The sequence below is a fragment of the Camelina sativa genome, chromosome 7, assembly GCF_000633955.1.
Source record: "Camelina sativa cultivar DH55 chromosome 7, Cs, whole genome shotgun sequence".
Taxonomy (NCBI): domain Eukaryota; kingdom Viridiplantae; phylum Streptophyta; class Magnoliopsida; order Brassicales; family Brassicaceae; genus Camelina; species Camelina sativa.
Window position 1 is genome coordinate 20,786,134 of NC_025691.1, and position 15,341 is coordinate 20,801,474.

Here is a 15,341-nt window from a genome sequence, read left to right on the forward strand (position 1 = left end):
AATCATAGAAGATGTTCTTTTGTTTTTTTTTTACCCTGACTAAACTTTAAGGGTTCTTCATACACAAAACGTAAAACACATTTATTTACATAGAAATAGAATCATGCAAATATTTTTTTTGAAAACGTAGCAAATATAAAGCAATAGTGAAACAAAACATGTTGTGTGTCATGGGAGATTCATGTCTTGTTATCCGGTTCAACATCCCTGCAAGAAGAGACATTGCAATGTCTTTGTCTGTGTCTCTACTGTGGAAGAACATTAAGGGACAGTTTTTGTCTGGTTCGTTCTCAGGTTCTGCATTTGTAACGTACCACACCACACTCACTCATCAAGGCTTCTCTTTATGTACTGAGTGAAGATTAGTCAATAGCTTATATAAGCAAGCAACCTTACCCTCACAGCAAGCTACTGTGAAATGAAATATAACTTTATCCGTATTAAGTTTGTTAACCATTAGCCCATTTCCTTCTATATATCTACAAGACTACAACAAAGCAAATCACTCTCCAAGTTTTGTTTACTTGCTCAGTCACTATTCAACTATAGCTTTCTATTGAAAGAAGAACTATAATCGAATATCGAAAATGCTAATGGGATATCATGTCATATTAATGAGATATAATTCCATATCAATCATCATAATGTAAACTAAGTTTCTTTGTAATTCCTTAAGAAACTGGTTATACGTTTCTAAATATGTATCCTTGTAATGGTCATTGTGAACAAACATCAGAAACTTCTTCTCTTCACTCGATTTGTTCAAATGCTGTTTCTTTGTGGGTTCAAAATTTTATTAGCCTCCAGATTATGATACTGTCACATTTCACTGTTCTTGATCTTTCTTTGGTTAAGTCTACTCTGATTTACATCTATTTACTTACTTTCAAGTAATCAAGTGCCTCAACAAGTCATGAACTAAATTTTAATTATATGAACTTACAAAATTTGGAATACACGTGAAATTTGGAATGACATTTGTTATGTTTTTTGTTTCATTATGATAAAACACTATATGCCAAAAACTAACATGGGACCTCCATATGACACGTAGGACTAATACGATTCAGACGAAAGCCATCCTAGAACGAACTCTCTACCATTAGAACCAATCTCAAGAGATAAGGAAACTTCACAACCCATAAAAAAACAGAACAGACAGAAACATAGAGATGAGCCGTTGCGGCTCTCTTGGGCTCTGTGCCCCGAATGCTTTGTCATCTCTCTCCTTGAAGCCTCGCAGTGTGAAATCTACTCTCTCTATTACATCTCACTCCAAAGCCAACGATGCTATTCATCATGTAAGACTTCTTTAACTTAATTGTAGAGTCATCAACAAGAATCTTCATGTAAGATTACTTCTTTAACTTAAGTTCTTGCTACAGAATGTTGCCAAGATGAGAGCAAAGGCTGGTGATTTTTTTGGAGCAAAGAAGACAATCTTGGCAGCTCAACTCGGGACAGTTCTTGCCACGGTAACCACATACGACTATACAAGACCTTTATGGCTTTATTCGCTGATTAAAACAATGAGAAAGCAATGGGAGTAACTGAAGTTCTTTAGTTTTCTTTTAGATTGATCATCCGGCCTTGGCAATAACGGGAGTCAACAACCAGCAGGAGTTAAGCAGTGTTGTTCTCGATATCGCGATCATATCCGTATGGTACTTCCTCGTTATGCCAGTAAGTTTGAAGACATACACTTTTGTATTTTCAAAGAATTAAATGATTCCTGTTTCTTAATGTGGGGGCTTTGTATACTATGTTTTGTGTTAGCCAATCATCATAAACTGGCTGAGAGTAAGATGGTACAGAAGGAAGTTTTTCGAGATGTATTTACAATTCATGTTCGTCTTCTTGTTCTTCCCCGGGTAAGCAAAGGTCACACAATCATTTCCATCAATCCTTTACTCTAATCTCCAATCTCTCTAGTCCTAATCAAGTTTTTATAACTTTGCAGGCTACTGATATGGGCACCATTTCTCAACTTCAGAAAGTTCCCAAGAGATCCATCTATGAAGAATCCTTGGGACATACCAGCAGACCCTTCTTCTATCAAGAATGGTTACCTCAAATACCCATTTGCAAAGCCAGAAGATTATGATCTTGATTCTTGATTAGCAGATAGATTGACAAGTCTGTGTTTCACATCTTGGGACTGTATGTGTATACTCCGGATTCACATGAACACAATGTAATGACTTGTGCATACAGTTATGAATTATGATCAAGACACATTCAAATTAAACATATAATAAACAGAAATAACTTTATTGTCATCTGGGGAAAAAAAGAAAGAGATAAATTATCTCAGACACAAATTAAACAGTCTAAAAACAACCTTCTACAAACTTACGAGCTTTGAACAGACTCCCAAATCCCAGCTTTGTGACTATAAAAAAAGGAAACCCTCATTATTCAACACCTCCTTAACCCTAAAGTCTGGTCAAGATCTTCAAAATTTTGTATCTTGGAGTGTAAAAAGGCTTTTTAACTTTAAGTAAATTCTCTACACCGACGATATAGTAAGAGTTATCTCTCAGATTTTTGTGTTTCTCTTCTCTTACTTCTTCAAAGCTGAGGTGAATACCTCAGTATATTTGTTCAGGTATTCGTGCAGCTCGAATGACTCCACCAGGTTCTTCAGCTCGGCTGTAACCTCCGGGTTGGAGGATAGAACAGCTGCACCAGCTGCTCCAGCAGCTAGAATCACAACAGCAATGGCTGTTCCTTTGAGGCAGCTACTTCCACGGGAGAGTTTTCCCGATATCACTTTGCATGACTTGTCAGCTTCTTTGTAAAGAGCACCATTGGCACCTCCCTCAGTGATGGCCTCCTCGTTCTAAAAACATCAAAGGTCGATATCAGAGATGAAATTTACATGATAATGTACGGTGAAATTAAAGCTTGGAAATTGTGGATGACATTACCTTCAGCCTGAAGCTCTTCATAGTTCTGTTGAGAGTGAGCTTATCACTCGGTGATGAGGATAGTTTGAGCGAATGCTCTTTCCATTCTTCTACAAGCTTTTTAAGAACAGCAACACTAGCTTCCAGATTCTCCTTGTAGAGATTGTCCCAGTGCTTGCAGCAATCAACGTTTTCTGTCACAGCCCACATAGCAACTGCTGTAGCTTCCTTGGCTAAAACAGGGTTTCCTATGAAAACAGTTACATTAGAACTCTTACTACAGGAGCAGAGGGGAAGCAGGAAACTTCAAGGATTCAAGATTTTGTTTGTTAATAATACCTTCTCCAGCTAGTTTCAGGGCAAATGTGAATATCTGTTGTGTGACTTGTTTCATTGCCTTGCTTCCTGGTGCACCAGCAAGAGCCACTTCTTTCAGCAAGGGATATATTGCCTCAAACCTCTCTGTAGCCTGTATGCATCAAAGGATCATGCTTATGATCAGAATCAACAAACACGTCACGGTTCTATTCTATAAATTCCAGTAGTACTACTACTTACCTTTACTCTTGCGGATGAAGCAGGGAATGTCAGCCGCATCAACATCTCAAATGAAGGAGGAGGAATTAGTCGCTCTCCTTTCCTAACAGCTCCATTAACAAGTATGGTCCGAGCCTTTGGATTCGTCAACATTCTGATAAGAGAATTTGCATAACCAAAGATTAGATGATGTTACTAAATATCAAACAAAGGAGATCACAAGAAAATGTCTGACTCTTACTTCTCAACCAACTGCAGGATGAGATCTCTTGACTGAGGGTTGCAGTTCTTATTAACAACAACAGGTAACAAGTTGTGCGCCCATGAATACAAGCCTACAGATAGATCACCTTGGGAAGCCTGTCCACATTTCACAAATATACAAAATTTCAGAATAAAATCGCACAACTCTCAACACTCTTTGGTCCTCAATCATTAACAAACACACAAACCTGAGCCATGATCCAAACTGTAACAGGAAGCTTATCCTGTCCCTGATACTTAGCATTCTCCCTCAAAGTTGGTAATACATTAGTCAAAGCATCAGGCTTCCTACGCAGTACCATTGCTAATGCAACAAATATTGCAACCTAAACGTCAAATATAACAAGATGGAGTTAGTTAATCCAAAGTCAATAACTTCATATCGATAAAAGGAATGCAAACAAACCTGAGATTTGGAAGAGGCATGTTGTGCACCCTTCTTCCCACCTTTGGCACCACCTTGTTGAGCTGCCAAATCTGTGAGAATACAATCAAACGCCCACAACACAAAGTGTCCAAGAGCCTCAATTGGACGTTGGTTGATCCAATCAACTGATGTTTTGTAAACTGGTTCCGGAATATGAACTAACGGAACCTATTAACACAAAGAGAACAAAGATCTCAGATTCATCAAAACCTAAACCTAAGACTTGGATTCAAAAAAACCTCAACATTGTCAATTATATAACACTCACATCGATCAGCTTAGACAAAGGAGACTCCTTGAACATTTTCACCCATGGAAACTGCACAGATGAAACACCAGAGAGTGCTCTCCCAAAGTAATCAGCAAATCTCATTAGCTGAATCTCAGGTTGAGTAGCATACGAATCCTATATAAAAATCGAAACTTTAGATCACAATTCACAATTCACAATTCACAAGTTCAGATCGAAGCCTCAATTATAAAAATCCATGCACATACCGTAGCTTCAACAAGGAAAGCTTCGAGATTTGAAGGATCGATCTTAGATGCAGCTTCAGGCAAAGACACTTTAGGCTTCTTCTCCTTCTTAGGCTTCTTCTTTTTAGTTTCCTCAACCTTAAGACTCTCATTCCTCGCCGCAGCGATCTCATCATCATCATCACTACCATCATCGCCGTAACCATTAGATCGGTGTTTAGATCTAACCAAACCTTCATCATCCGAATCAACAGCAGCCATCTTCGCCGCTAGGATCCGTCGTCGTCGATCCTCAGCTTGCTCCTCAAGTGAACGGAACACGTTGTCTCCGGTTCCGTTCTGAACAGTTTTGCCACCGTTCGCCGCCGTGGCTTGATCCGCCGGTTTTGCCTTCCGGTTACGTTTCGGGTACACGACCTTTTTCCAACCATGGTCGACGTGAGAGTTACCGTTAGAGGTCTCGAAGCCATTGTACTCGACAGATTCGATCGGATCCATTATTGGGTTTTCTAAAGTTTCTAGCTTTTTTTTTTCACTTCTCTCTCTCTCCGGCGTGAAAAACAGAGACCAAACAAGAAGACGAGATTTGACCGGAGGGGAGAGAATATATATATATGAGATTTATAGGGTAGAGAGATAAAAAACAATATCCTTATTATTTATTTTTATCTTAACTACGAAATTGCCATTGATATTACATAAACCAATCCTTTTGGGATTTGGCTTTTGTTTATTTTAGTTTTTAATTTTCTAAGGATTAGTGATTCGTGTTTACCCAAGAAAATCTATGAAAATTAAGAAGGGGGTAAAAAATATCTCAGCCACTGTTTTTTTTTTTATTTTATTTTTTTTACCGTAAATATAGATATTCTATTTTGTGATTGGTTTAATTCGCATTAGAAATAAAATATTCTTGGATGGTTTTTTCTCATAAACAGACACAAAATCAAATATTTGTTGTGAAATTAGTCTATTCTTCTCATTATTTAGTGAATCAGTGACAAGAGTTTTTTTTCCACTAGCATATTTCGTAATCATCCTGTTTTAGATTTTTGGATACTTTAGCATAATTAATATTGCACGAGGATCCATATTTTGGATTTTGTTTTCCAAAATCGAAAGCTCCTTTTTTTTTTGTCAACAAGATCTTTGTTTTTTTAAGTGTTCAAACTATTATTAATTTTCTTTCTATTTTTTTTATTCTCCTTGCAGTTTGAACATTCTCATCTGAATTAAAAAGCTATAATTGTTAACAAAAATAAAATTAAATGTTTTAAAAGTTACTCCTAAAAACAAATTGACTATTATAATTTTAGTATTTTTAATTAATTGGAATATGAATAACTTAAATGGTTTTTTTGTTAAAATTTATGTATTAAATGTTAAAAATAATTGATGTATTAAAATCATAAAGCGGCAATATCATCTCTTGGGAGATATACAATAAGATAGAAATGGTACATAAAATTAGTAATTTAGTATGGTCTCTACTCAAAGTTGACACACACAAATCGAGTTCTAGCATAACTATATAAAAAAAACGAAAATTAAGTTTAATCAAAAAGAATTAGTTAAAACAGACGAAGTAGTGATTTGTATTGAACGCAAAAATCGTGTAAAATTTTGGTATTAAATATGTTTACTTCTTTTTGCGACATGTGACGTGCTAGTTTGCTACCGTGCATCATACTATTTTAACCTTACATTATCCACTACCAATCTACCTGAATATACCCAATGAAACATGGCTTCATGTTCCAACATGTACACCAAATATTAAGTACTGCGTCGGTGTTGTTTTAACATTAAAACCAGCATTGGCAGTTCACTTACAACAGATGGAGCAAATCTATAGAAATCGTGTCTCCTCTTTTAAGCCAAGTTCTTTACCAGGAGAAATATAGGGTCACAACTCACAGTTTTGTTCTGTAGCTCTCGGGTTTGTTCTGGAAACACTTCATTCTTCAATAGGCCGAAAAAAGACAGCATTACATCTACAAATCAAGATCAAGTTTTTTTTTTTTTTTTTACAAAACCATGTGTCATTTTTAACAAAATTTAAGTCTATTGTATCACAACCACTGTCATTTTTTTTAACTTAAATATAGTAGCCAGATACATACATGATACATCTAACAACATTTTTATGGAATTTCTTGAAAACAAAAAAAAAACTGTATTGTTTCATTTTTTTTGTTATTATTATCACAGCTTTATACATATATATAAGATTTAATATTCATATTACATAATTAATTTAATTTTGGAAATTTTTGATAATTCATAAATCCACAAATTTTGAATAAGCTATAAATTTCTTTGGGGTAGATTAGATTTTCTATTTTTTAAACAATTGGAAAGTTGTGCCTATGGCTATGGTGGTGGAGAATGGGTGTTGTCCATCTCTATTAGTCAAACAAAGACATTAATATCCATCTCTTAAGGTCAACGGAATTAATGGCCAAGTAGCTGAGCCATTGTCCGTTACCACTAAATTACTACTACTTCTGTTACAAATTAATTTAAATTTAATGTATCAGCTAACGTAACGTGATAATAATAAGGAGCATTTTCAGATACATGCACATCTCTGGTTTTTTAAACTAATTAAAGAACCTTTTTTTTAAGAAATATATATCTTACGTTTTTAGCATAGTACATAAGTTTCTTCTATACAACATACTATAAGTTTTACTAAGATGATTTAACCATACTAAAAAACAAACCTCTTAATTCATTATATACTACTTGGTTAACATTATTACATTACTAGCATGAACGACGTTCGAAACTCCTTTTTTTTTCTCACTTTCATCGAACAAAAAAACTTTTTGATTGTTTTTGCAACTTGCAAGTATTATTGTTATTATTACTATTATTTTTTTTGTCATGAAGCTGTCTGAAAAAGCAAACTAAAAGTAAAAAAAGCTTATATCTTTCGATTGAATCTACTATCTAGTTTGGTTCAACTGCAAGTCTTCAACGAACTGAACTGAATTACCGAAAGTGTGTTCTTTTCAGAGTGAAACTAATGTTTCGCATGAGCTGTAAGTTATATTCATCTCTTTTTCCTTTTCACCAAAGTAATTTTCATATATTAACTGTGTAAATAAATATTTTGTTTAAACAGAGGCCCATAACTTTTAGTCATTCGATTCGGCCCATTAATCTTCTAATGTATTGAAGCTTAAAGCCCATAATAAAGCGCAAGTCTATCTACTATAAACTTCTTGTTCTTTTGGCCTTAGCTGACTTTAGCTAGTATTTCTGGTGTTCAAAAAAAAAAAAAAAAAAAGCTAGTATTTCAAGTATCTAAATGCTAATTTATAACATGTTATATAACAAACAATGCAACTACAATATGTTATATACTATTTATTTAGTCAGAGGAAGAAATATTGTTTTATGTTCAAGTAAATTGTGTAGGATGATGATTATGTGTAACCGAGAGCGTTGGCCTAAACAATCTACCGTGACTCAAACCTAGCCACGATCCAATTCGGACTTAAAAACCAAAAGAGAGTTGTGACATACACGTGGCATTTCGAAAATATCTCATCATCGTTATCATCGTATGTGCATGGTTGGCCATATGCAGTGAGACAAACACACCGTGTTGTGTTGTTTTTATATTCTTATGGAAGTATATAGAAACCTCCGCGTTGGGATAAGGAAGTGTGTGTTTTTTCAAAAAAGATAAGGAAGTGTGGTGTTGGTGTGAGACGTGGAGTATGTGATAAAACAGCGTGTCGTTTTCTTGATAAGTAAAAAAGAAGAAGAGAAGTGAAGCACGGCAAGGCTGTGTGGAGAAGGCAAAAGAGTACAAGTTGGTACGGAACTTGTATTAGTTCAGTTTAGTTGTTGTATTTTATATCATTCACTTGTTGTACCTTCTTCTTCTTTTTTTTTCCTTCTTCTGTCGCAAAGTTTCTTTGCCTTTTTTAATCAATTATCAAATCGAATTTTATAAACCTTTCGTAATTTGTCGATTCGACAATGACGTCTCCTTCTCCCACTTGACACTTACGACAACTATATACCGTAACAATATTCCTCATCACGGACACAGATATCACTTTTTAACCAGCTCTGCTGTTATTACGAGACAGTAAGTAAACTAACAACGTGTTTCTCGAAACAAACAAATAATACAGAACCGTACTAAGAAAGTCCACATTCAGACAAATTTCTCAGTTGCACAACTTGCAAAAGGGAATACGAAGAAACCAACTTCAACACTTGAAACAGTGCAAAATAAGAATGTAACGCTTTTATTTCCGATGAATGAAAGAGACGAAACTTTGACAAAAGTTTGGATTCAAAAATCATAAAGCAAAAAACCGAAAAAAAAAAGAAACATAATGATAAAAACAAAGATTGGTGTTTTTTGTTTTCATAGTTGAGAAACAAGAGTAATCTTAATGACTTGGGACTTTGAGGTTGAAGGATTTGTTGAGCCAAGCCTTCAAGCTACCACCTTTTCTTGCTCCATTAATGGTAGAGTTAGCTCTTCCATTAGTTTCCTCAACCTTCTTCTCCTCTGGTTTCCTACACAACATAAAGTTCCTCGCACCAAGCGATCCAATTGCATTCCATGTGCTTAAAGCTGTAATCACAAAAAAAAACAACAACATTAGTAAACCAAAATTGGAAATTGATAAAGCAACAAAAGAAGAAACATTGGGAATTGAGAAATAAAGTACCTTCAGGTCCAACCATAGGACAATAGAGAAGAAAGTCATTGAAATCAGATCCAAGAAGTGGAAGACGACCTTCACGAGCGTAACACTTAAGAGCAGTATCAATAACAGAAGCAACGAGATCTTCCTCATAAGCCACAAACCGGATCGGACCGGCACTACCCAAAACCGTAACGCTAATGAGAATCCTATTCCCTTTAGCGTTTTGGTTCTTCTTCTGCTTGTTGTATAGCAACATCTTCCGAATTCGTTTTCAACAGAGAGATATAAAAAAACAGAGCAAATCGTAGCAGAATTAAAAAAAAAAAAAGAAGAAGCCTTTTTTTTGTTGAGATTAGGGATCTGGGTTACGAAAATCTAAGGAGGAATCGTTCACGGGTCGAGGCCGAGGCAGCGAAAGTACCAGCCTTCTTTGCAAGATCCGAAAGCGAAAACAGAGGATGCGGACAGAGGAAGGAAAAAGCTCGCCCTTTTGATTGAAAGGGAGAGCGTAAACTTACCACCGTTCGGATTAGGTTCCACCATTCACAAACGATTCACACAAAAGAAAATTTGTTTATTTAAAAAAAAACACGGAGGAGATCGAGATTTTAAGATCACGGAACAAAGAACAATTAGGAGAAGGAGAAGTTTTTTTTTTGTTGGTGGTGGGTGAAGCAGAGGGAGGTGTTTTTGATATAATAAAAAGGAGAAAGAATTTGATTTGTGATGATGATGAGCTAAGAGAGGCGAAGGGATATGTTATGTTATATAAGTAATGTTAGTTAGGGTTAGGGCTTTTTCGGGAATTTGCGAAATCGGTGTGTTTATTGTTTGTTATGTTACCTTTTTTTGTGGTCCTTTTTGGAAACGTGTTTTTTTTTTCTTTACTAACGTGTAAAAAAGATTTTATATATATTTGGAAAACTTTAGATAATATTTATTGAAATTATGGACGAAATTATGTTTATATTTTCAACATCAAAAAGAATATTTAAGAGAATCTGTAAAGGAACAAGAAAAAGATCTACTAAATGTATTGAAAAACTTCCAAATCATAAAAAGAAAAGGAAACTAACAACAAAAAAGAGAAATAAATTTGTGTTCTATGAAGAATTAATTAGAAATTTCTATAAAAGAGAAATTCAAGATAAGATCGAATTTAATAGATAACTAGAAAAAAAAAATTAAGATGAGGACAAGTCAAAAGAATATAATATTTTAGATTTCTTATGTAGGTGACCAAAAAAAAGTTTTTTTATGTATTGATTTTACCTACATTTTTTTTTGTGTATTGATTTTGCCAACATTCACTTAAATAAATGGATGCATGTATTGTTGTCAAAAAAAAAAAAGATGGATGCATGTATTAGCAGGATATTACGTATTAAAGTAAAAGATATGGTTTCCATAAATAAAAAACGTATTAAAGTCATTAACCAAAAAAAAAAAAAAAACGTATTAAAGTCGAAATAAAAACGGAGAAGAAACCAATGGATTAGATAAAACGTTAGGCAAATGGAAAAAGGTCACACAATCTCTAGCTAGCTCTATATGATAATGGATAGGAATTTGGTCGGATTCATGGAATTAATTATAGCAGATACGAATGATGGTGTTTCCTTTTTGCTAATATGGCGGAAAATGTGACACTTGTGATACAATATAATCGGTGGTTCATATATATGCGTTGCTTTTTGACGTTTATGGTTTTTGCAAAGTCATTCGAACTGCATTGTTTTATTAGATTGGCATACACGTTTCACGGATGTATATAAATTGATATGTGAATGCTCTCTAGAACGTAAAAACAAGCGCAAACACAAACAAATTAAAATATTCGAGATTTAAGGCGGGCGGCTATATAGGGAAGATGATGATGAAGTTATTTTAGATTGGGACTCTTATTGATATCGGACTCTCTTCTTTTTGTTCCTTTTTTGGGGTAAAATATGAAAGTGATAAATTATAGTAAACGATCGCTCTCGAAGTTGAGCAACATCAGGTGGAATAAGCGAAAGAGCATCACGTGTCATGCTTTGGTCCATTGTCCTGATCCTTGCTGCTTTTAGGTTCCACCGATCAAAACCTTCCCCATATTTGAACTTGGGAAGTTACACGTATACTGCTTTTGAACATCAATACGTTTTAAATATCTTTGAAACCCATCTCTATAGAATATAATTATACATTTAAGAGTTTGGAAAATGAACGTTGAGGAGAGTTGTACCAAAATATATCTTATAGTTGTGCTGTGATATTTCTTAGATACACGTAACATCTAACATGGTAAATAGCACTCTCAACAACTTTCATTTGATTTGTGGCATGTTCCTATTCCTATATAGTATATAAACTTTTTAATTTTAGGAGTTACGTTATAATTAACAAGAAGGTCAATTAAAATAGTTGGGCACTAAGCATGTTTCATGTATGTTCTTCGTTATCTTAGGCGTTAATAATTTATCATGTCTTGGAAATATAGTTTTAAAACTTCAGTTGAGTTGGGTGGATTCAAGTAATACAACAAGCAAAATGTATTATTGTCTAATATGAACGGAAAAAGGCATCAAAATCAAATATATTTGTATGAATTAATTGGGTTCTCCTTGAGATAAAATCGAGTCAAATTTTTTTTTTTTTTTTTTGGCTAACCACAAGTCCACAACCTGAATTGCCAGTACCCATGATAAACGGGTTATTTGGAACAAAAAAAAAAAACACAACGAAGACATGATATTTAAATAGGAACGGCGGACGACAAACTCTACAAAGATTTCGAATCTTTTTGCATCGAGATCTTAATTACCTTATGAAACAGTGTAGTCAATCTTTTCATAAATATGGTTAGTATACTAATAAATTATGTGTAAATATATCATACATGGAATTATTATGAAAACAGAATCAGGTGCAGAGCATCATAATGGGCCATGATCTTGAAAGGTGCAGAGCCAAGCTCAGAGTTTTTGGCTAAAGACAGCGAGAGCGCACATGACTGACTGACTGATAGGACCAACGTAGTATATAGAGAGGTCGTAATTAAGTGTTAAGAGAAGACAGCTATCAATCTCATTTCATGCATTATGATCTCTCGATTGATCTATATATATCACCTAACTTCTTCTTATCAGCTCATCATCCATGTTTATCCGGAGCCGCTCAATGCCCCACTAAACTTGTCCGGTTAACATCTTGTATGAATTTACCGTGTATGGTACAAATCTATATATATTGAGCAGACCATCTTCACATCCTAAATCTTGATTACCCTGAAATGACATATGTCGTAGACGTTATGAACGTGCATGTGCTAAATGACTATATATCCCGCGCAGAAACAACAGTGCATAACTCTTTTTGATATATGCACTTATTCATCTCATCAGCTTAGTCTTTGTTAAATTTTAGGTTTGTCATGTCTAGATAGTATATATGATCTTACTCGTACCATTGACATCAAAACTCATTATTCTAGTTAATTCAATTGATTATGCATGTGTCAGTGTGTCACGCGTAGTGTTGGTGATATGAAATAGTAACTTTTATATACTAACGTCTAGATTTTATTTGGTTAAATAGTTATATTCATGTTGTTGTCTTGTTGAGTGTTTTTTTAGAGTAATGTCTATCTACATCTAATACATTTAAATATAAAAACGTTTGTACGTTAATAGTTGTGTATGTAGATCATCCCATGGCCACGAGTCGACCGAAATAACAGTCACGATTCGTCTTTTCCTCGGTCAAAAGACAAGGAGTGGGCATATAGTATATTACCCTATCACATAACTAAATAAAACAGGTCATTTAGAAATTGAATAGCATATTCCAAATTAATTTCATCCATAGAAAAAAAAAACCTATAATTAATGTGACAGCTGAGCTGACCGTATTGTTGTATCTTTTGTTTGTTTATGACAATTGACACAACCATAATTCGTATTTTATTTTCAAACGTACGAATAGGAATGCGACAAATATGTAATAATAAGAAACGGCTTCTCTATTAATTATAGACCAGCCACTCTGTGTCTGTTCAATTAGCGACTAGCCAGATTCCTCAATTTGTTCATGTCCATTGATTTCAATTATACGCCAACTCTTCTAGTCTTCTAGATACATAAGGTAGGTCCATTAAACTTCAACATGCCACACGTTATTTTTACTTATCTCAGTCTATATCGTACCAATTGCTCCCATATTATACATTATCTTATATTTCTAATTGTCAGTCGCATCTAAGATTCGCCACTAGTTATTATCAATTCACCCGATTAGAATCATAAAGCTCTCCCCGTCGCTGTCAATTATTTTTCTAGGATTTTGATATAAAGCAAAAAAAAACATAAGAATCAAAGAAAACTGAGCCACCCAATAATAAAGATTAAAAAGATTTTATTTGCTCGGTAGTCATATACAGTTAGTTAGTCCTCTTTGGCTTGTCTCACGTCGAATCTCAACGTTTTTTTCTTTGTCCTTAGTTTGGCTCGCTTTCTTCAGATTGGTTTTGTGCGACAAGATGGTTGTGGTTTCTATTTCTCTGATATCGTTTGAGCTTGCTTTCGTTCCTGTCAGTGCTGATGATGGTTTGTCGACTGTGTGCTATCATGATTTATAGCACTTCCAGTCTAATTGGTACTCTCCAGCGTTTACAAGTTCTATGAGAAAGCTTCGTCAAATTCTTTAATTTCTTGATCAGTCGGACAGTTTTAGAGCTTTGGTTTTTGTTATTTCCTTTGTGACATGTTTTCTAAATTGTTAGTCTTTGTTTCTTAACTTCTGGAAGTGTGTAACTTGCCGGCTTATATCTGTGGTGGAAGTATTTAACTTGCCAACTTATGTTTCTATTGTTTGGACTTAGTCTTATGTGACTTCGTTGTCTTTACCTTTTTGTAATCTGATCAATTCTAATATAAATTCAGATGACAAAAAAAAAGTCATATATAGTTAATTTTCTTTTTGCTACGAAGCTTAGTGAGTTAAAAACAATCTTTTTAAAAATTGAAAGTAATCTACAATTCCAAACAAAATAGCCTAAAAAAACTGTATATATAAGAAAAGAACGTTTCTGTTATGTTAGCACATCTATACGTTGTATAACTAGTAATCTAGTATTTAAAATTAGATAATAAAATAGCAAAATAGTCAATTGACTATAGTAGCTAGAAACACTATGACGACTGACGACGAAACAAGTTTTTTTACAAATACAACAATAAGCACTCTCTATATATATTTTCAACACAGAAAAATAATTTGACTTAACTTAGTCAAATAATGGTTAATGGTCTATATATTTGTTGTATATTATGATAAAAGATATATAGCATTGTTACATATCGTAGAATTTAGATTATGAATCAGGGTGTTATCGATATAAAGATCTCAGCAAACATATTTTCACTTTATTCTATGTCATATTTTCAGTATATAAGGGTATAACCACTATTAAATGATATGAAAACATACAAATTTGATGAATGTGTTGACCATTCATATTCACCTATAGCTTTTTAGCTTGCTTAAGATACCAATCAATTTATTTGATGATAAATGAAAAATAAAATAAAAATGCATAACAACAAATACACTGTTTACCCAAAAGAAAAAAAAAACAAATACATTGATTAGATCGAACGAACTAATTAGCGGTTAAAACCATAAACATATATAGGGACTATAAAAGCAAAAATAAAAAAGATAAAGAAGAAGAGAAGAGTTACGTTGAAACGAAACAGAGACAGGGAAGGGAACTCTAAAGAAAGTAAAGGAGCAGCGATGAGATCGGGGGTTGTCCGTAAACAACGGATACAACTGTTGTTTGATGTTTGTTTGTTTTTGGAACTCCGCGTCGATTCAGCGTTCTGGATGTTTCTCTCTTCTTCTTCTTCTTCATTATCCAAATCGTTTTCCAAAGTATAAATTTTCATCAAAACCCCTCGCTTATTTTTGGTTAAATTCAGGCCAAACAAAGGGTTTTTTCACAGAGAGATTTGTGTGTTTTCTTCGATATTATCATTCAGACAGAAAAAAAAAAAAAAAAAA

The 15,341-nt window shown here is 34.1% G+C and overlaps 3 protein-coding genes across 3 annotated transcripts; 1 reads left to right on the plus strand and 2 right to left on the minus strand.

Annotated features, from left to right (window-relative positions):
* Nucleotides 1,104-2,248, plus strand: LOC104701722 (NAD(P)H-quinone oxidoreductase subunit L, chloroplastic). Its single transcript, XM_010417463.2, has 5 exons — nucleotides 1,104-1,301; nucleotides 1,386-1,475; nucleotides 1,576-1,683; nucleotides 1,777-1,871; nucleotides 1,961-2,248. Exons 1-5 carry the CDS (start codon nucleotides 1,173-1,175, stop codon nucleotides 2,115-2,117), a joined length of 579 nt encoding a protein of 192 aa, XP_010415765.1. The 5' UTR covers nucleotides 1,104-1,172; the 3' UTR covers nucleotides 2,118-2,248.
* On the minus strand, nucleotides 2,256-5,210 carry LOC104701723. Its single transcript, XM_010417464.2, has 9 exons — nucleotides 4,636-5,210; nucleotides 4,406-4,543; nucleotides 4,117-4,305; nucleotides 3,899-4,036; nucleotides 3,688-3,806; nucleotides 3,468-3,600; nucleotides 3,249-3,378; nucleotides 2,931-3,157; nucleotides 2,256-2,842 (listed from the first exon to the last, which is right to left on the minus strand). Exons 1-9 carry the CDS (start codon nucleotides 5,110-5,112, stop codon nucleotides 2,564-2,566), a joined length of 1,830 nt encoding a protein of 609 aa, XP_010415766.1. The 5' UTR covers nucleotides 5,113-5,210; the 3' UTR covers nucleotides 2,256-2,563.
* Nucleotides 8,874-10,027, minus strand: LOC104701724 (uncharacterized protein At4g22758-like). Its single transcript, XM_010417465.2, has 2 exons — nucleotides 9,318-10,027; nucleotides 8,874-9,220 (listed from the first exon to the last, which is right to left on the minus strand). The coding sequence occupies exons 1-2, from the start codon at nucleotides 9,550-9,552 to the stop codon at nucleotides 9,033-9,035; spliced, it is 423 nt and encodes a 140-aa protein (XP_010415767.1). The 5' UTR covers nucleotides 9,553-10,027; the 3' UTR covers nucleotides 8,874-9,032.